Here is a 21,908-nt window from a genome sequence, read left to right on the forward strand (position 1 = left end):
TTAGGGCCTTGTGCCAGAGATGTGGGCAGATACACCATTCCGAATCTTTAGGATCTGGATGTTATCTTCCTTTTCTTGAGATAGCTGCATTATGTGGTCCTAACTCAATGTTTTGTCTTTTCAAAACTTGTATGACATCTATCCTGACTATTTTAGCTGTTTCCATTTAAAACTGAACACTTTTAAGAGTTCTTTGGAGTTGGAAGTGAAATGATATTCATGCTTTATTCTATGATTAATTTGTTCCCCTGCATAATGGTTTTTAAAATATGGAATTATTTTTCTGCAGATAAAATGGATGACCTGACAAAACGGCTCTTCGCTGATGTTCAAAGGGAAGAAAGACAACGAATGTAAGAAATTTAAGTTGAAGCTTTCTTATAGGCATCAGTCATTCTGATGTAATGGGAAATCCCTAAATGAACAAACCAGGCTTGTACGCTGCATTGGTCTTTCCTCCCATCACATGTAGCCAGCAAATGCATAACTTCTGCAATTGTAGCAAATCATAGTTTATTGTTACATTCAAATGACAAACTGTAGTTTGTGCTTTCCTCTACAAACTAGGGTTACAAAAGGTGACTTAATCCTGGTTTGAAGAGAAAAGCGTAAGCCATAGTTTGTTGTTTAGACATAACAACAAACTGTGGTTTGCCACAAAGCTAGAAATAACTTAGGTAGGCCAGGAGAGGAGGAAGTGCTTGAGTTTGAGGTTTCCCCAAGCCTTTTTATGTAGCAGCAAACAATGATTTGAACAATGCCAGATTCTGTTTCTCTGCAAAAGAATTTTGGCTGTCTATAATAGGGCTATAAATCATTGCTCACTGCAGGTGTTAAACAGGCTATTGATTAACAGTGCACCTTGTTAAATAAGACTCCTGAACGTTTCACATACATGCAGACTAACGGCACACATAAAGGAGAGTCTATTTCCATGTCCAGTGCTTTCTAATTGTCCAAACAAATATATATTTACCCAGATACATTTGGAAATGAACACAAAATACAGAGAATTTATAAGAATGGGCCTTTAGGGGGGCAAAAGTTAGAATCTGGTCAGCAGAATTATGTTCCTGAGTTTAGTCCTGCTTTATGCTTAGTAAGAAGATTTGTTCAGTTAGAGAAAGGCACCTTACTTGGTAGAAAAGAGTCACAGGATTTAATCTGTAACGTCACTCTGGAATGTCATAATTCTTCAGATTATTTTTAGCATCTGGGATTATAATAAGAAGTGTCTGTTAAAATAACTCTTCCTTTAAAATGCTATGATTTTCTTCCATTAAAACAGGATTGGACTTTAATGGCAAACTAATTTACTGGGAAGTACTCAGAGGCAATTACTTAGAAGTCAGAGGGACTTACTTTCAAGTAGCATGTTTAGGATTAGGCTTAATGTACTTTTTAAAGAACTACAGTCCTTTGTCTGCCTTTTTATGTATATGTGACGAATTGGAATTTACTACATTCTTCCTGTTGAGTGATATTATTTTCACTTAAGTAGGGATGTGGAATCCATTTCAGTCTCTTTCTGAATCTTTGTAGAACTCTTGAGAAAAACTTCCACAACCAGAAACAAGACTTCGAATTAAAAATTGAGTCCCTAAAGGAGGAAATAAAGACACTTAAAGAAGAAAATGATCAGCTTCAAAATCAACTCCAGGAAGAACTTCAAATTCATGCTGGTTTAAAAATGGAAGTAGCGGAATTTACAAACCAGGCAAAGGTAAGGGGGTAATAATTTAAAAACATGCATCCAGTGAAAAATATTAAGCAAAACTCAGGTTTATTTCACAATTTGTTTACTAAGTAGCACAAATAGAAACCTCCGAGTAATTAGGATAAGAGGATGGGTTCTAAGTAGTTTTAAGTAAGTGAAGTAAGTAGGGAGGGGCCGTTGCTCAGTGGTAGAGCCTCTGCTTGGCATGCAGAAGGTCCCAGGTTCAATCCCAGGCATCTCCAGTTAAAGGTACTAGGCAAGTAGGTGATATGAAAGACCTCAGCCTGAGACCCTGGAGAGATGTTGCCAGTCTGAGTAGACAATACTGACTTTGATGGACCAAGGATCTGATTCAGTAGAAGGCAGCTTCATGCGTTCAACATTAACTTCATTGTGACATACTTTTAGGGAAACGTGCTTTAGATTGTGGTCTTCTTTTTTGGCATTCACTTTATTTCATTGGACTGTGTTTCATGTAACCCCTGTTCAACTGCTTCAGACAATACCTGAATTGCAAAAAGAAATTGAACTTATTCAGACTCAGAAAATGGATGTAGAGAAGCAACTGCAGTCCCAGAAGCGTGAAATGAGAGGTACATTTTGAAACCATTTCTCATCCAAATGGTAAAGATACGTAGGGGCTAGCTTTATTGATACATTCTTCCACTTGTTCAAATTAACATGTTTACTAGATAGTTACATGCACTATTTAAGACGTCTTACAAGTTCATCTTTTCCTGCATGGAATATAAAGCTAGCCTTCCTTTTCCGGGTAAAAACTTAGAAATAGCTGATCCTTCCCAAGGCCATAGCCTTATCGGAGTTGTTCTGCAATTCTTTTGGATTGGGAAGGGACCTGGGTCCTCACTGGGTGTCTTTTGTGAACCTCTAGTCTTTTTGAGGACTCTTTTTCATAGTATAGCTAGGATGGGCAGATTGCCCAGCAAGCATGCTAGAAGTGTCCAACTCTGGGTCACCTACAGGCATCAAAAGCCCTGTGGCGCAGAGTGGTAACCTGCAGCCCTGAAGTCCAAGCTCTGCTCACAACCTGAGTTCAATCCTGACGGAAGTCGGTTTCAAGTATCCAGCTCAAGGTTGACTCAGCCTTCCATCCTTCCAAGGTCGGTCAAATGAGTACCCAGCTTGCTGGGGGTAAAGGGAAGATGACTGGGGAAGGCAATGGCAAACCACCCCGTAAACAAAGTCTGCCTAGTAAACGTTGTGATGTGACTGTCACCCCATGGGTCAGTAATGACCCAGTGCTTGCACAGGGGACTATATTTTTACAGGTATCAAATTGAACATTGTTTGCGACCCAAAACGAGAATTTGCACTGAAACAGAAAAATGTGGTCTATAAGACTATGCTGCCAAAATGAATATTTAATACTAATTATAATTTTTTATTTGCAGAAAAGATGTCAGATGTCACAAGGCAAATTCTTGATAGCTATGATTTTGCAGATGTGAGGAGCAGGTACAGGTATATTCTGGAAAATCGTTGATTTTTTCTTACAGATGGCACATTATTTAAGATTTTTCTTCCATAGCCTTTTCCCTTCTTGTTTTGCAATAGATTGTCTACTGAAGACCTGCAACATTTAAATGAAGACGGAGAACTTTGGTTTGCTTATGAAGGCCTTAAAAAAGCCACAAGGTTAGCTTTATTCTCCATTATTTGCTAATGGCTTTGGTTTGAGGTCCACCGTCGGAATACTGAAGACATCAGATATCATAACAAATAATATATGTAATGATATTAATTATTGCTTTGTAGCAGAAAGTAGTTATGGAGTGAATCAGTACTGCAAGCTCTTATTAATGTGGGCAAATGCAAAGGTATTATGTATCACGTTTCAGGTTGAATGTCTGGGGGACTGTACTGTGCCTCTTTAGCAGTATTCTGAGATCCAGATGCTGTTTCTAAAGAGCAAGCTAAGTGTAAAAGGTAAGGTAAAGGTTCCCTGTGCAAGCACCGGGTCATTTCTGACCCATGGGGTGATGTCACACCCCAACGTTTACTAGGCAGACTTTGGTTATGGGGTGGTTTGCCAGTGCCTTCCCCAGTCATCTTCCCTTTACCCCCAGCAAGCTGGGTCCTCATTTGACTAACCTGGGAAGGATGGAAGGCTGAGTCAACCTTGAGCCGGCTACCTGAAACCAACTTGCGTTGGGATCGAACTCAGGTCGTGAGCAGAGCTTGGACCGCAGTCCTGCAGCTTACCACTCTGTGCCATGGGGCTCCTCATAAGCTAAGTGTATAGCGGGACTCAAAAAACTAAGCCTTGAAAAATCTCCCTTGCTTGAGACTCTGAAGACCTGCTACTACTCGGAGTATACCGCTAGAGGGACCAAGGTTCAGACCTAGTAGAAAGAAACCTCATGTGTTCACGCAACTCTGAAATTTGGATAAGGTAATAAATAGTACCTTGATCAATAAAGATCAATAAATGGAGATTAAGAATCTTTAGGGCAAACCACCCAAATAATGTTTACTGCAGCTTTAGAGAACAGAAGTTTCAATTTAGGAATTGTAAGTCATTAGATACATTATATTTGCAGCATTATTGCCATTCCTATTACAGTGTTGATGAAGGGAGGAGCCCTCAGTAATATTCCTCTGCACAAGTCTTATTAAAACGAAAAAAGCTTGCATGAGGGAAAAATGCCTAATGAATTGCATTTAAAGTGCTTTGTTTTTATATCAGACGGCTCTTGGGATTCCCATTGCAGCAGTAAATGCTTTTATGCTGTTCTTTTACTTTGCTATAGTTCTGTTCTTTTAACAGAGTGTTGGAAAACCACTTCCAGTCTCAGAAGGAGAACTACGAGAGTGAAATAGATGGCCTCAACTCTAAAGTGGAACATCTCAGTCAAGAAATAAGCCACCTGCAGAAGCTGTTCAGGGAGGAGAATGATATAAATGACAGCATCCGACTTCAAGTTGCCAGACTGACCTCGGAAAACATGGTGAGAACCCAAATATGAGCTGGGTACCCAAGGTTGGGTGAAAAGAAAATATATATAAGTCTATGTATAAATACTGAAAGTATAATTTATTAGAAGGGCTATATAAAAGTTAAAATCATTTAAAAGCATTAAAATAGCACAATGGCATTTCCTGAGGTTGATAACTATAACCACATACCAAACGCGTTTCGGCCTATGGGGCCTTCATCATTTAATTCATAATTAAAACCCTTTGTAAACCTGCACACATTTACAGAAATACATTAATGAATACAAATACAAACAGTTCAAACCCAACCAGGCATGTGTAGATGTTGTAAATTCTATTCTCAATTACTCAAACATCTGGTATAATAGGTTCTTGTTGTAATACTGGTTAGTATAAGTCTCTCAAATACTATGTGTGCAGGTATCAACTTAGTAAAGCAGAACTTAGAAACTCCAGGGACCAGAGAGCCAGTGTGGTATAGTGGTTAAGAGCCGCGGACTGAGGTCTTGAACAATAAAGCCATAAAACTTAAATAAGAACCCATCTCTAAAAACACCTCCCTTCGTCTCTTCTCGGCAGCCTCCAGAAAACGAGCAACAAAATAAGTACGCTGAGGGTCAGAGTCCTCTAAAAGGAACTGAACCTTTTGCCCCCAAAGTTGCTCAAGAAGATGTGGACCATTGGTTAAAACATGGTATAATCCATTTTAGCCTAAGTTGGTATACGTTAGGACAGTGCAAAAGGATATGTACTAAGAAGTCCACTGACTGAAGAGGGCAGGGACACAGCCGGTCTGAAAAGGGATCTTTAGCCCAGCAAAACCATTGAAAAAGGGCAATTAAATCTTCAACACATAAAGATTCTACATAACTTTGGACTAACCAGAGAAAGGTGGACTCTAATCTGGAGAACTGGGTTCGATTCCTCACTCCTCCACATGAAGCCTGCTGAGTATCCTTGGGCCAGTCACAGCTCTCTCAGAACTCTCTCAGCCCCACCTACCTCACAAGGTGCCTGTTGTGGGGAAGGGAAGGGAAAGGGTTTGTAAGCCGCTTTGAGACTCCTTAAAGGTAGAGAAAAGCAGGGTATAAAAACCAACTCTTCTTCTGCTAGAAATGTCTCCTTGAGTTCAGCATATCTAATTTCCTTGTAACTCCTTGCAAGGAATCGGCTTTAGCCCCTGTACTAAAGTAGCTCCATACTTGAAACTCTTCCATTAGTCTGCATTATGCAATGTTTATTAGTGAGTAGGACAATATAAAGCAAGAACAAAATATTGCTTAAGGATGCTTCCTAACAAAGTTTATGTCAGAAGGCACTGACATCTCTGTAACTGTGTTAATCTGTGCCACTCTGTGTGTGCGCATGTACTGCTGACCCATATAAGTAATTAATTTATAGAAAGTTGTTGGGAAAGCAATGGGGAGAGGAAACTGCAAGATGCTATCAATCTGTCGAAACAGATAGCAAAGAAAACCAAAGTAAATGGCTTCTGAATATAAACAGGTCACAAGATAGCTGCTGTTGAGCATCTGAATTTTATAAGGGATTCACTTGCAGTGCGTTAACCAGCTGTGCCAGCTGATCAGCACACGCAGACAAAAGATCCCAAAAGGAGCAAGTGGGACCATAGATGAGAAGATTTGTCCTATAACATTTAAGCTAGGGGAGGTTCCATATTTGATGTCCGGTTGTATTGAATCTTCACTCTCTTTCTGGGTCCAAGTTATTCAGATATTCCATTTGTCCATCAGGGGGTGCCCTAGACACTGTGAACGGCCATTAATCCAAAACTATGTCTCAGAATCTGAATTGTGAGCATGCAGCATATACATGTACATTCTTCAGGACACAGAACCATGTGTGCTGAAATTTGTCAGAATTCCTTTCCCACAAAGGCCCGCGGTAGTTCGATGAGATTTCCTTCAGTCCTGGCTATTTAAGTTTCTGCATAAACTCCAGAAAGACATCTTTGTTTGAATGTTTCTGCCCTTTCTACAAAGATGATCCCAGATCTCAAACAGCGGATTTCGGAGGTTCAGAAGCACAAGAAGGATCTTGAAAACCTTCTTCAAGAAGAAGTTGCAAAGAATAGAGGTAATCTAAAAACAAACAAACAGGTAATCGACCTCTTATACCAAAAGCATCTAAAGCAGAAGAATTTGTTGTTGGAGGTTTTTAAGCATCAGTTGGATAACTATTTGTCAGGGATATTATAGCAGTAATTCCTGCACCGGCAGGGCTTTGGTCCCTGCTGCTCCCTTCCATCTCTGAGATTAAATACGTAAAATAAATAAACGGGGAAGGGTCTGCCTGAGCTGTTGCCAGTCAGAGTGGTTATGACTAGATTAGGACTGCAGTCCTAAGAACTCTGCCTTGGGGGTAATCCCCACTGAATAAAATGGGAATTACTTTTGAGGAGACCTGCTTGAGACTGCTCCCTAGCTGTACCACAAGAGAAGAGAGGAAAAGTTCCTTCCTGAACACCCAACTAGTTAGCTTCTGAGCCTAAAGAAAAACCTATCCCTTAAATCACCCCCAAAGTCATACTGAATTCCAAAGGATGCAGAAACCTAACCTTGCCTTTTGACAAGCATGGTGTAGTGGTTAAGAGCAGTGGTTTGGAGCGGTGGAGTCTGATCTGGAGAACCGGGTTTGATTCCCCACTCCTCCACATGAGTGGCGGAGGCTAATCTGGTGAACTGGGTTGGTTTCCCCACTCCTACACACGAATCCAGCTGGGTGATCTTGGGCTAGTCACAGCTCTCTCAGCCCCACCTATCTCCCAGGGTGTCTGTTGTGGGGAGGGGAAGGGAAGGTGATTGTAAGCCGGCTTGATTCTTCCTTAAGTGGTGGAGAAAGAGGGCATATAAAAACCAACTCTTCTTCTTCCCTCCTTCGCAATGCCCATGTGGTTTTGTAGACAGAGGCTTTGGGCCTTTAACAGCAGCCTGAAGTCAGAAATCAAGAGATGACAATTTGCCCTGCAGGGTTGAGTTACAGGGATGCAAACATAACCGCAGTGCAGATGGATTTTTAGGTGAATTGTGTTATTACACAATGAGCTTCCTTCGTAAGGTAGAAGAAGCTAGCAGTTATTTAACCAAGGCTAGATAGACCCAAGGGAGATTCATAGAATAGAATCATAGAGTTGGAAGGGGCCACCAGGGTCATCTAGTCCAACCCCCTGCACAATGCAGGAAAATCACAACTACCTCCCCCGCACACACTCCATGCCCTCTCATGAACTGCTTAAGGTCATAGAATCAGCATTGTTGACAGACGGCCACCTAGCCTCAGCTTAAAAACCTCCAGGGAAGGAGAGCTCGTCACCTCCTGAGAAAGCCTGTTCCACCGAGGAACCGCTCATATCTAGTTGTGAATACCAGGGACATGATATTAGACATCTGGCAACTGTAAGCCGAGGAATGGAGTTTGTCCCTTCCTGCTAGATAAACGAAGGAACAAAAGGTTCTGCCTTGAGGAAATGGTACAGTGCACAATATTGACTTATCTGTAAAAGATATTGATTAAGTACGTATATTATACTAGAATTGTACCCTGGCACGTTGCCATTTGGAAAGGCCGATGATGCTTTTAGAGGTTATCTTTTTGAGAGAGAGAATAAAGATTCTAGGATCCTGAAGGGGATGGGGACTCCTGCGTTGGCTGCTGTTGGGATAAGATGACATGGGCAAAGGAGAAAAACAAACTTTTGTAACAAAAGATTTTAAACTGTTGTAAGGTATACATTTTTTAAATTTATTATCTTGCTCTCTTTCCTCCGCTGTATCATATATATATATAAAAATAATATGTTTAATGCAAATAGGAAATTCCTGTGGCCTACAGCTAAAGTAAATGTGAAAGATTTGCTTTGTATGTGGGCAATTACAATCCTAGGTATTTCCAATTAAAGGATCGAAGGTACCAGTGTTGGTACATTTCCCTGCCTGAGACCGTGGCGAGCCTGTCTGAGTAGACAATACAAAGTTAGAGGTGGCGAGCTCTCCTTCCCTGGAGATTTTAAAGAAGAGGTTAGATGGCCATCTGTCAGCAATGCTGATTCTATGACCTTAAGCAGATGATTAGAGAGAGGGCATCTTGGTCATCTTCTAGGCGTGGAGTAGGGGGTCACTGGGGGTGGGGAGGTAGTTGTGAATTTCCTGCATTGTGTAGGGGGTTGGACTAGATGACCCTTGTGGTCCCTTCCAACTCTGTGATCCTATGATTCTAGATGGACCAGTCAGAATGGCTCAGTATATGATGCATCCATATATTCAGACATTAAGCTTTTGATTCTAAAATGGTTGAACCTGTTTATTCTTGTATGTGCTAATGACAACTGTTGAGGGCATATATTCTCTGCCTGTAATATGGAGCCAATTCATTCTCACAAAGGAGAACTTTTGGTAGACTTGTGTATGTTATAAATCTTTGTAATGATGAGAAAATGGATCTTGTTAATGTTTTATAGGCACCAAATATAAGTCAGTTTAATAAAACTATTCTCCTTATCATTCAAGATAGAATGGAAGAAATGGCTGATCGGTTACATCATAACATGGATGAGGAAGGAACCCGGAGAAAGTAAGTAGATCATCTGTCTCTTGAAAATGATGGCTACAGTCTTTCGCCAAAAAGGGAACAGAGGTCTGAAATGAATATATGTCGGCAGTTCAATAAGGAATTGCCACCCATGTCTACCTAAGGTAGACACACAGAAAGACAGTGTGAAAATGTGGATTGTCTTATAGCAGTGGTTTCACTTTAGGCATGGAAAAGTAATAAACATTTATGCTTTTTTTAAAGAGTATTAAAAGTGCAAAACGAAATATACACGAAGGAAAAAGAGAAGCTGATATTAGCAGATGGAGACTTTCAAACAACAAAAGATCTTACGGAGAAGCAGCGTGAAATGGCGAAGGAAACCAAGAGCAAAATGTGGCAGGATGAGGACTATCTTATTATGGAAAACACGGTGAGGAAGGGCAGTGCTCTTGGTAATCATTTATTTAAATATTGCGAAATACTAAATAAACACAGATCACACTCTACCAAATAGCAGCTGGGGTGTGTGTGTGTGTGGATTTACATTGGTGCCATAGAGAGAATTTATAATTTTCATTATTGAAGCTGCTACGCTCAAATAGAGCATATATTTCACATGAACACACGAAGCTGCCTTCTACTGAAGCTGCCTTCTACCCTTGGTCCATTAAAGTCAGTATTTGTCAACTCAGACCGGCAGCGACTCTCCAGTGTCTCAGGCAGAGGTCTTTCACATCACCTGCTTGCTTAAACCCTTTAACTGGAGAAGCCGGGGATTCAACCTGGGACCTTCTGCATGCCAACCAGATGCTCTATAAACTGAGCCATAGTGGATCTATATCCAATCTGAGCCATTTCAATGGATCTATATCCCAGTCTGAATCTGTATCCAATCTGGTTTATTAATAGAACAGTGAAGGGCAAGGAGTTGGAGCAAAATGCAGTACACAGCAAGTTAAAATGTCAATCAAATCACAAGGGACTTCCTCTGTGCCTCATAGCAGCATTTGCCAGGAAGCGTTCAGTTGCGGCATTGCCCCAAATCTCAGTTTTTCCGCCTTGAGTTTAAGTAACAAGGTCATTTCCCTGATGCATCTATTATTGGCCAGCAATAAACCAAAAATGTGACTCTTCGTGTAGGAATAGGCGTAGGTGACATCATAGCAGAAGGTCGAAGTCCTGTAACTCATGCAAGGCATTTTCAATGCATATCCCTTTTTTTGTTAACTCATGTTGCAGGATTTAGAGGAAGAGCTGGATAAGAAGGACAGACTAATAAAAAAACTTCAGGATCAAATCAGGACCCTTAGAAAGTCTATAGAAAAAGGTGAGCAGTTTCTTTTTTTAGTACATGGCTTGCTTTAAAACAGTTTGGTGTGGACTACAGTGGAAATCAAGTGGAAAGTGAAAGCAATGCGGACATAATTACAGGGATTCTCAGGGGCAAGTTCATCTGTCTCAGTTGTCTGGCAGTTGGAATTCGGTTAGAACAAACTTCCCCTCCCAATACTAGATGCACAGAGTTTGGCTAACATAGTTGACTTTGGGATGGTACATGCTTTTATTTATTTATTTACATTATTAATCTTCTGCCTTTCTCACAGGAAATCAGGGCGGATTATGCTTTGGCCATTTATGCACGGGAGGTTTTGCCTTGGATTTGCCGCACATATACCGCATATACTCGCGTATAAGCCGACCCGCGTATAAGCCGAGGTGCCTAATTTCACCCCAAAAACAGGGAAAAATTAGGCACCCACGTATGAGCCGAGGGTCGGCTTATACAACCCCTGGGTCGCCCTCCCACCCGGCCTCCCGGGCCCTCCAGACCCACCCCGACCCCAGTGCCACCTAGGGGGGGAGGGGGAAGTGCCATGCCACAATCTGAGCCCCCTCCCCAAAAAAAGTTCTAATGCCAGCAAAGTATTTTTTTTATCCCTTACAACAAGTGTTCGTTGATGTTTAACAGACAATGACGTGCCCATCTCAACTGCGCAAAGGGAATACATTGGGATGCTGCAGTACCGAAAGGAGGATGAAGCAAAAATCGTTCAGAATCTGATTCTTGGTACTTCAGTAACACTTTACGTTTCAGCTAAGTATAAATCATAAGCAAGACCAAATAGTTCATGAAAGTTGCTGTGCTGGGTATTAACATTGCCTCCCCACACACACACACACTTCTGTCATTTCCAGCGTTGTTCATAATAGGACTAGAGTATCTTTGTCTAAAACTAATTGCTTCCGAAGGGCTGTGAAAATATGTCTTACTTCTCTTTCTTTTCCCAAATTTCCATGATTTCCGTAAACGCTCCTGAAGATAAAAACTTGGAATACTTCACTATCCTGAATTTGCTTTTCCTTCTCTGACCTGCAGGCTCTGTAAGTTGCTATCTCTGAAGCATTGCTAGAAGTTATGCCAAGCTAACCTGCTACCTCTTCTCCTGATTATATTTACAATATTTTGTCCTCGAATAAGTCATCCCAAACCACCCTCAAAAAAGGGGTTGCCTGCTCAAAAAGCCTGAAATAGGATAGAAAGTATGCTTTGGGTCTCTACTGCATTTTTTCTCCTCCGTCTTCCTGGAATCCATACTGTTATGGTGACCCCATCCACCTATCACCACTCCCTTTCCCATTTATTATTTCCCCACATCAATAGCATCTGGAACACCATAACATCTGCATGCATCTCGTCTCTTTTCTTTCTCTGAACCACTGGAACCACAAAACGATACCGCGTTTCCTTTAAAAGCTCACTAGGTGTCGGGATTACTTTTGTAATTCAATAAATAAATAAATACCCTCTGATTCTTGGATTCATGCAGATCTGAAACCCCGTGGAGTGGTAGTAAACATGATACCGGGGCTCCCAGCTCATATCCTTTTCATGTGTGTGAGATACGCAGATTATCTGAACGATGACGGCATGCTGAAATCCTTCATGAATATGGCAATCAATGGTGTCAAACAAGTAATTAAGGTAGGAATATTTTGTTTATATGGTGCCGAGTTATTTTCTGTTGCCCCAGAAGGTCGGACCAGAACCAATGGGTTAAAATCATAAGAGGTTCCATCTAGACATTAGGAAGAATTTTCTAACAGAGTGGTTCCTCAGTGGAAAGGGCTTCCTCGGGAGGTGGTGAGCTCTCCTTCCCTGGAGGTTTTTAAGAAGAGGCTAGATGGCCATCTGTCAGCAATGCTGATACTATAACCTTAGCAGATGATGAGAGGGAGGGCATCTTGGCCGTCTTCTGGGCATGGAGTTGGGGGTCACTGGGGGTGTGGGGGGGAGGTAGTTGTGAATTTCCTGCATTGTGCAGGGGGTTGGACTAGATGACCCTAGTGGTCCCTTCCAACTCTATGATTCTATGATTTGGCTTCCTTTCATGCATTTCACAGCTGAACCCCAGGACCGTGCTCACAACATTCCTATTCTCAGCGCCAAGAATTACTGCCTGAGCTCTCCCTCTCCCCAGCAGTGCACATTCTGGAAGGTTCTTACTCCCTCTCCAGTACACTTCAGCATTTAGAGCCCCCCCGCCCATGCTGCATGACTTATTGGCACAATTTCTGTTAGGAGAGGATCGTGCTCTTACACCTGGAGCATTTAAACGTGCATCCAGTGCAAACATGCTGAGCAGCCATGGCCAACTGGAGTTTCATGGCATTGAAGTCCCTCCCCATCCCAAATCCCACCTTCCTCAGGCTCCACCCCTAAAACCTCCCACTGGTGGCAAAGAGGGACCTGGCAACCCTAGTAAACAACCAATATTCTTGATGGCAGGCACAGAGCCTTACCAACACCCGCAAATCCTCTTGGGGAACACTCCCTCGCAACAATGAGACCCCCGGGTTCGATCCCCGGCATCTCCAGTTATTTTGGGGAGGGGCCGTGGCTCAGCCTGTAGAGCATCTGCTTGGCATGCAGAAGGTCCCAGGTTCAATCTCCGGCATCTCCAGTTAAAGGGATCAGGCAAGTAAGTGGTGTGAAAGACCTCTGCCTGAGACCCTGGAGAGCCGCTGCCGGTCTGAGTAGAGAATACTGACTTTGATGGACCAAGGGTCTGATTCAGTATAAGGCAGCTTCATGTGTTCATGTGAACACTGAGGTGTATCCCATGTGACAAGTGACAGGCGGTTTCTCTTCTCACAGAAGAACAGGAATTCATGGTAAATCCAGGATCACCCCCCTGCCCCAAAGCAGGAGATCAGCTGGTCTGGGGATGGCGAAAAGAATTAAGTCTCAGGAACAGCAAATTGCTAGCCAACAGCCTGCAAACAAAATCTGTCCTTTACTAGAGCACTTGTCCCAGGTTCTTTCTCCAAAGGCCTCAGAAGCAGAGACAGTTTCAGGGAGTAGCCGTGTTGGTCTGCAGTACAACAGTTAGATTCGAGACCAGTAGCACCTTAGAAACCAATCAGAGTTTCTGGGTATAAGCTTTCTCAAAGCTCCCTTCATCATCTTTCTCAAAGCTCCCTTCATCAGACAGAGTAAAGTGGAGAGATCTTGAGTCTTTTTATCCTAGTCAGAAACTGGGAGAGGAAGAATGCTCTTAAACAATGCAAAGGTACCATGCACATTGCAATCAGCTTGATTAGAGCTGGAGGGGAAATGCTTGGGGCAGACAATTAGCATCTGTAATGAGATAAGAATTCAGCCCTGGGGGCGAGAGGTCCATTGTTCTGAACTTGTGAATGTATTCAGCAATCTCACGTTGTAATTTCCCATTGAAGTTTCTTTGTTTAAGGATTGCCACTCTCAGGTCAGAGACAGAGGAGTCTGCCTTGTAGTGTTTTGTGAAGGTGTATCCAGGTGCTCATAATCTCCTCTAGGAGAACTTTTTCTCCTGAAGCTGCACACAGTACTTCTGCCCTAATAGAACCTGTGACAATAACCTTCGTTTTCAATTGCATGTTTAGCTGTGTTCTAAACTCTTTATATGCATAAACTAAATATAACTTAAACATACTGTCTCATGATTTAGGAACACGTTGAAGATTTTGAAATGATGTCCTTCTGGCTCTCAAATACATGCCACTTTCTTAATTGTCTGAAACAATACAGTGGGGAAGAGGTAAGAATCATTTCATATCCCCTTATAAAGTGGCTGAACAGCACAGTGTTTTTAAAATCATATATATTGAGAACCCTATCCAGATGCAGCAGGCACTGAATATCTAGAAGGAAACACATTGGCTTGGATCCTGCCTAGAGTTTCCAGTCATTGGGCGAGGGGGGGTGATCTTTCCAGCGTGGTGTACAGTGGTTTGGAGCAGTGGAGTCTGATCCGGAGAACCAGGTTTGATTCCCCACTCCTCCACATGAAGCCAGCTGGGTGACCTTGGGCAAGTCACAGAGCTCTCTCGGGGTGTTCTGTTGTGGGGAGGGGAAGGGAAGGTGATTGTAAGCCAGTTTGAGTCTCCCTTAAGTGGTAGAGAAAGTCGGCATATAAAAAACAATTCTTCTTTTTCTTCTTTTTCTTTTTCCTTTTCTACTTCTTTTTTCTTCTTTTTCTTTTTTCAAGGGGCTGCCACAGGAAGGGGTACTTGACAAAAATCCCACACACTGTCTTGTGCCCATGGAAATTCTAGGCTGGATCAAAGCCGTCAGATCTGGAGATAAGGAGTTATGGTTTGCAAAATAAATTGAGTGTTTTCCATTGAAAACTATGTTAGGCTGCCTTCATAGCCCACTAATATTCTAATAGTATTAGTTGGAAAATACATGCATAGACACTTGCGACTCCAGCTCTTAAAAGCCCTGTGTTGTTCTGAGTATACAATGCATTGGTATTAATCTAGTTATTTATGGTCTTGAGCCTTGTATTTATAAGTATACTACTGACTTTCAGGAATTTATGAAATACAATAACCCGCAACAAAATAAGAACAATCTGAAGCATTTCGATCTTTCAGAGTACAGGCAGGTTCTCAGTGACCTGGCCATTCGTATCTATCATCAGTTCATTATTGTGATGGAGAATAACATCCAGCCAATGATAGGTAAGAAGAAGGCGATCCGTGAAGACAAATGCGCTCCTTCTTTGCTATTTAGCATCTTCTTTGCTGTTAGGTAAACCTCATACGACATGGCCACAAAACTATAAGAGTGAATTAATCTTCTTCTTGTCCCTTCATGTGTGTGTGAAAGATTTTTGTATATCTGTAGTTGTATTCTTAGCTGTTGCCTGTGACCTAGCCATTGGAAGAACTGATACCAGGGTATGGAATGTACATAAACATTCTAACTTCTCGGGGGGAGGGGGCTCTGTGCTGGAAACCTTTGGCCTTTTATGCAGGGACATTTCCCCATGGTCACCCCCCCCCCCCCGCCAACTGCTTTGGGGCTTCCTTTTGATTATTCATGCCTTTTCCGCCATGCTCTCCCCACACATTTTGCCCATGCTTCCAGATGTTGTTTTAGCCAGAATCTGGGAAATGCGGGCAGAAAAGGCATGCATAACCAAAAGGAAGCCCTGAAGCAGTCGGCAGAGGTGACCGCAGGGAAACATCCCTTCAGAAAAGGCCTTTACCAGTCCTGTGCTTAGTGTGATAGAAGAAGAAGGGTTGGTTTTTATACCCTGCTTTTCTCTACCTTTAAGGAGTCTCAAAGCAGCTTAAAATCACCTTCCTTTCTTTTCCTCACAAACAAACACCTTGTGAGGTAGGTGGGGCTGAGAGAGTTCTGAGAGAACTGTGACTAGCCTGAGGTCACCCAACAGGCTTCATGTGGAGGAGTGGGGAAACAAACCCAGTTCACCAGATTAGAATCCCTGCTCATGTGGAGGAGTGAGGAATCAAACCCGATTCTCCAGATTAGAGTCCACTGCTCTTAACCACTACACCACGCTGCAAATAGACATTTCAGTTTTGTTCAAAGGTTGATTTCCTTCCTTCCTTATCATCTGTATTTCCATAATATGGGATTCTTGGAACACAGGTTACATCCCAGATGGCTTTTCCTCTTCCCATTAGTGTAATAATAAGCAACTGATATTTAAAACGTTTAAGCAGCTTTGGGAAACCATGACTTGTTTCCAGAGCCAAATGGCAGAGATAAAAGTAACCTTTTTAGATTTGCTTGCTATTATCTTTTCCAGTGCCCGGGATGCTGGAATACGAAAGCCTCCAGGGGATTTCTGGCTTAAAACCAACCGGGTTCCGCAAGCGGTCCTCTAGCATCGACGACACGGACGCCTACACCATGACCTCCATATTGCAGCAGCTTAGCTATTTTTATACCACGATGTGTCAGAACGGCTTGGACTCGGAGCTTCTGAAGCAGGCAGTGAAGCAGCTTTTCTATCTGATTGGAGCTGTCACTCTTAATAGCCTCTTTCTCCGCAAGGACATGTGCTCTTGTCGAAAAGGAATGCAGATAAGGTGACGCCCCGTAATATTTCCAGCAAGCCATTAATGGAAATGGGTTTTTTTAATGCAAGGGAATTTACCAAATATCATACAAAACCCCACAAACACGACTGTGCATTAACGAAAAAAGTTGCTGAACAATTTTAGCTCGTAGGGCCAGGTTTAGGTTTTACTTTTTATGTCACACATGAACACATGAAGTTGCTTTATACTGAATCAGACTCTTGGTCCATCAAAGTCAGTATTGTCTACTCTGACTGGCCGCAGCTCTACAGGGTCTCAGGCAGAAGGTCTTTCACATCACCTACTTGCCTGGTCCCTTTAACTGGAGATGCCAGGGATTGAACCTGGGACCTTCTGCATGCCAAACAGATTCTCTACCACTGAGCCATGGCCCCTCCCCATAATCGGAGAACGCGGGCATCGATCCTGCTACCTCTCGCATGCTAAACAAGCGCTCTACCATTTGAGCTAATACCACTTGTCTTTTGCACGCTGGCTGAGTATTGTACTTGGACAAAGTAGACCCAGGTTCAAATGAACCTCGCTGGCTGGTTTTGGGCAAGTCATTCTTTCTCATGCTACTTTGCACCACTTTGTGGTGGATGGAAAGTGCTGTCAAACCGCAGCTGCCTTATGGTGACCCCGTAGGATTTTCAAGGCAAGAGACATTAAGAGGTAGTTTGCCATTGCCTGCCTCTGCATAACTACCCTGGACTTCCTTGGTCCAAGTTCTAATCAGAGCCAACCCTGCTTAGCTTCTGAGATCTGATGAGATCAGGACAATTTTTTTGTTATACTTGAGATTTTTCTGGATAGTAAAAACATTGCTCATGAAGGGATTCTTTGGTCGTTTATGCTTGGTAATTAGCAGTGCATTCCAGGCTGAAGTGCCCCACATATTTTTTTTGAGTTTTTACGCTGAACCGTCATTCCAAAAGTCAATTCAAAGCCGGCGCATACCTGCTTCGCATTTCTTAACAGCCCTTTTAACGCGACTTTTTGTATTTGCTCTGCCCCTGCCTCGAACCATCCACTCAAGCAAGCATGAAGAATCACAGCCTCGGGGTTAGCTATGCAAACGACGATTGCTAATGGCTATGCAAACAAGGGAAGGAAGGAGCAGGCGAGGGGTGGGTGGGATTTGTTTGACTTTCTCCTCTTGCATCGGGACTGTGAATAGTCATTCTAAAGGTCGGATTTAAAAAATCAGCATTGAGCGAGGAGCAGGTTCAACCCTGCATAAATGACCTTTGTGTTGCTAGCTTCCGAGAAAAGCAGATTTAAAAAAACAAAAAACATTTTCTTCTGCTTATTAATCCCAGATGTAACATTAGCTACCTGGAAGAATGGCTTAAGGAGAAGAATCTGCAGAACTGCTCTGCCAAGGAGACTCTGGAGCCTCTTTCCCAAGCCGCTTGGCTCCTTCAGGTGAAAAAGATCACAGACGATGATGCCAAAGAGATCTCTGAGCGCTGCACATCCTTATCTGCTGTGCAGGTATTGACCCAGTGCATTCCTTCCTAGAATCATAGAGTATTGTTTTGTGGAACCTCCCCGGCTGTACAGAGAGTCCCCTAGGAGCTTGATGGGCATAACATAAGTACATAAGCCTTCATTTCAGTTGGGCAGGCATGCACTGAAATCTGTTTCCTGGTGGGCTACGCTGATACACCTGGGCACCTCTTTTTGAATCACAGCTTCTCCAATTAAAATGTCCACAGTTTAAAAAAAACAACATTTACTTCTCTGGCTTTTTGCTTCTTGTTGAACTGTCTGTTCACAAAGAAACCAAACAACAACCTCCTGCATGGTGCAGTGGTTAAGAGCGGTGGTTTGGAGCAGTGGAGTCTGATCTGGAGAACCGAGTTTGATTCCCCGCTCCTCCACATGAGCAGCGGAGGCTAATCTGGTAAACTGGATTTGTTTCCCCATTCTTACACACGAAGCCAGCTGGGTGACCTTGGGCTAGTCACACTCTCTCAGCCCCACCTACCTCCCTGGGCTAGTCACTCTCTCAGCCCCACCTACCTTACAGGGTGTCTGTTGTGGGGAAGGGAATTGTAAGCTGGTTTGAGTCTCCCTTAAGTGGTAGAGAAAGCTGGCATATAAAAACCAACTCTTCTTCTTTTATGTGCAGGCTCTGCCCTTTCTCAACCACATCCGTGATCCCTATATTTTAGATTTTAACCAGGCTTCTCTCCTTTGCTTTGTTTCTTTTAACTGTTCCAGCTCTTTTTTTGAACTCCCTTTTGTGTTTTTCCAACATGTTGCTTTTGGAAGAGACTTTAGCAGTTAAAACTGCAGAATTGCTGTAATGATTTTTTCCCTCTGAAGGCACCTTTTTTTTTCAGAATGAGAATTGCAAGCTTTAATTCATTCTTTTTCATTTTGTATAGATAGTAAAAATCCTGAATTCATATACTCCCATAGATGATTTTGAGAAAAGAGTGACCCCATCATTTGTTCGTAAAGTACAGGTAAATTTATTCAGTCACATTCGCATTTGACAGACTTTTGCGCGTGCTGCTTTGAAGAGAACTCCCCCACCCACCCCCGGCTTGCTATTTTGAACTGGTGCTACTTTAATTTTCTTCCTCTTTATTGTTAATTTCAGGCAATGTTGAACAACAGAGAGAATTCTCCGCAGTTGATGCTAGACGCCAAATATCTCTTCCAAGTGACGTTTCCTTTCACCCCTTCGCCACACGCTCTGGAAATGATACAAATTCCCAGCAGTTTCAAACTTGGCTTTCTTACTAGAATATAATTAAGCAGGATGGAAGTGAAACTCACCCTGTGCTTGAACAGGCAAACAAACATCAGACTCAATCGGGGGCTTCCCTGAACACCGTGAAGTAAGCCACATAGTGTAGAAGTTAATTTTGAAAACTGTTTGGAAATCATATTCTCTGCTCCAGACTTCAGTTCTGTGCCATACAATTTTAGACAGTGCTACTTCAGTCTGGTTTCCAGAATTACGCCAGTCTAACTGGCTTAATTTAAAGGGTCTTAGACTTAATACGAACGCACTGTTCATCTTCTCCCTTTCCCCCTTATTCTTGTCATAGTTTATAACTGCAGAGAGCTGGAATCTATCTGTGTTGACTCCTGGTCAGTGGGACCCAGATTATTCTTGTTAGCACTGAACACTTTCAATTACTAAGGACTAAACAAAATATTCCTTGGTCTTTTACAATGTTTGTAATGCTGTTTGTAAATTTAGATCCCTGTATACATATGTTTTTAAGAAAGCAGTCGTTGTAGATATTTAATGTGTACATATGAGAGATATTAAAAAAATACAGATGACGATCATACTATGCCTATATATATTGTGTGTCAATGTATTGATCTGTAAAAAGGTAAAGGTCCCCTGTGCAAGCACCGGGTCATTCCTGACCCATGGGGTGATGTCACCTCCCGACGTGTCGTAGGCAGACTTTGTTTACTGGGTGGTTTTTCAGTGCCTTCCCCAGTCATCTTCCCTTTATCCCCAGCAAGCTGGGTACTCATTTTACCGACCCCGGAAGGATGGAAGGTTGAGTCAACCTTGAGCCGGCTACCTGAAACCGACTTCCGTCGGGATCAAACTCCAGTCATGAGCAGAGCTTGGACTGCAGCACTGCAGCTTACCACTCTGCGCCACGGGGCTCCTATTGATGTGTAGGTAGGGCTATATTGGAGACACAGACGACTGGTAATTTTTAACTATATGTTAAAAAGAGTTTCCCCCACCCCCACCCCACAAATATGCTGTCTGAAAGTGCTCGTGGTGTGTAGAAACGGGGGGGGGGGGGTTGGATCCAGCCAGCTTTTCCACAGGTGAAAAAGGGAGGTTACCCTGCTTAGCTTCTGAGATCTGATGAGATCAGGCTAGCCTTGGACATCCAGGGCAGGGCATATTTGTGTTCACCGGCACAGAAGACCAGGAAGAAGATAAAGGATTAAGCAGCTTCTGTCAAGGCTGGTTTCATTTTTTAAAAAAAACACCACCACTAGGCCTTCATGACACACATTTGTCTGAAATGTGCACTTTGCCTCTCAGTATATTAAGGATTATAGCTGTAGCTAGATTATCCTCTATTACGCCCATTAAAAATCCCAACAAGGACACCAGCAAGGGGGAGACCATATTTCCCCCTCCTTTTTAAGATAAAATTTCAGACATCTGTATAAGTTATTCAGCATATTTGGAATGGCACAGGATATAAGTCAGATGAATGCATAATGTTTGTGTATAGAATACCAAGAGCCAGCGTGGTGTAGTCGTTAAGGTGTCAGGCTGGGATTTGGGAAACCCAGGCTCATGATCACATGAATACATGAAGCTGCCTTGGACTGAATCAGACCCTTGGTCCTTCAAAGTCAGTATTGTCCACTCAGACCGGCAGCGGCTCTCCAGAGTCTCAGGCAGAGGTATTTCACACCACCTGCTTGCTTAGACCCTTTAACTGGAGATGCCGGGGATTCAACCTGGGACCTTCTGCATAGATAGATAGATAGATAGATAGATAGATAGATAGATAGATAGATAGATAGATAGATAGATAGATAGATAGATAGATAATTACGGCCCTTCGCCAGATAAAACCAGAAACAGCATGCTCTACCGCTGAGCCACAGCCCCTTCATTCGAATCCCCACTCGTGCCATGGAAGCTTGCTGGGTGACCTTGGGCCAGTCACACACACTCAGCCTCGACCCTGGCAAGTATTTGGATGGGCGAACTCCAAGGAATACCAGGGGCATGGCACAGAGATAAGCAATGGCAAATCATCTCTGAACGTTTCTTGCCTTGAAAACCCTACAAGGTCGCCATAAGTCAGCTGTGACTTGAAAGCAAAAAAAAAAAGGTTGTATAAGGAATCAGAGCACAGGGTGCAGAGGGTTGTATTGATATATTTGAAAGATGCAGTGGAAAATGCAGTAATGTCAAGTGTTTTGAATCTTCTATGAACCCAATAAATTTCAGCTTTCGCACGCTGAGCCTTCCACCAGAGTCTGTTCCTCCTATTGTGTGAACGGGATGCTGCCCTTGTCCCGATGCTCCAAGTGTTCTTCACTCCACCAGAAACAGCTCAATCCTTGCGGGTCTCTTGTGTGTCAGTTTCTGCCTGCATACAATTGTGGCTCAGTCAGAGATTGGACAGACGTGCTGCCTATGGCACATGTCTCTGTAAAAAAAATGAAAAGAAGAAGAGTTGGTTTTTATATGCCGACTTTCTCTACCACTTAAGGCAGAATCAAACTGGCTTACAATCGCCTTCCTTTCCCCTCCCCACAACAGACACCCTGTGAGGTGGGT

At 42.8% G+C, this 21,908-nt stretch overlaps 1 protein-coding gene across 1 annotated transcript in view; it reads left to right on the plus strand.

The window, feature by feature from the left end:
- Positions 1-19,391, plus strand: part of MYO5C (myosin VC) — a 39,868-nt gene extending 20,477 nt beyond the window's left edge. Inside the window, exons 22-39 of the mRNA XM_056865935.1 lie at positions 290-353; positions 1,543-1,723; positions 2,217-2,310; positions 3,130-3,193; positions 3,293-3,373; positions 4,506-4,686; positions 6,679-6,772; positions 9,202-9,265; positions 9,488-9,656; positions 10,466-10,553; positions 11,196-11,294; positions 12,055-12,209; positions 14,215-14,304; positions 15,082-15,232; positions 16,330-16,612; positions 17,926-18,100; positions 19,000-19,080; positions 19,218-19,391. Coding sequence (XP_056721913.1) covers positions 290-353; positions 1,543-1,723; positions 2,217-2,310; positions 3,130-3,193; positions 3,293-3,373; positions 4,506-4,686; positions 6,679-6,772; positions 9,202-9,265; positions 9,488-9,656; positions 10,466-10,553; positions 11,196-11,294; positions 12,055-12,209; positions 14,215-14,304; positions 15,082-15,232; positions 16,330-16,612; positions 17,926-18,100; positions 19,000-19,080; positions 19,218-19,370 — 2,267 coding nt within the window. The 3' untranslated portion in view covers positions 19,371-19,391. The remainder of the gene's footprint in view (positions 1-289; positions 354-1,542; positions 1,724-2,216; positions 2,311-3,129; positions 3,194-3,292; positions 3,374-4,505; positions 4,687-6,678; positions 6,773-9,201; positions 9,266-9,487; positions 9,657-10,465; positions 10,554-11,195; positions 11,295-12,054; positions 12,210-14,214; positions 14,305-15,081; positions 15,233-16,329; positions 16,613-17,925; positions 18,101-18,999; positions 19,081-19,217) is intronic.
- Positions 19,392-21,908: the final 2,517 nt, after the last annotated feature.

The sequence above is a fragment of the Euleptes europaea genome, chromosome 20 (assembly GCF_029931775.1).
Source record: "Euleptes europaea isolate rEulEur1 chromosome 20, rEulEur1.hap1, whole genome shotgun sequence".
Lineage (NCBI taxonomy): Eukaryota > Metazoa > Chordata > Lepidosauria > Squamata > Sphaerodactylidae > Euleptes > Euleptes europaea.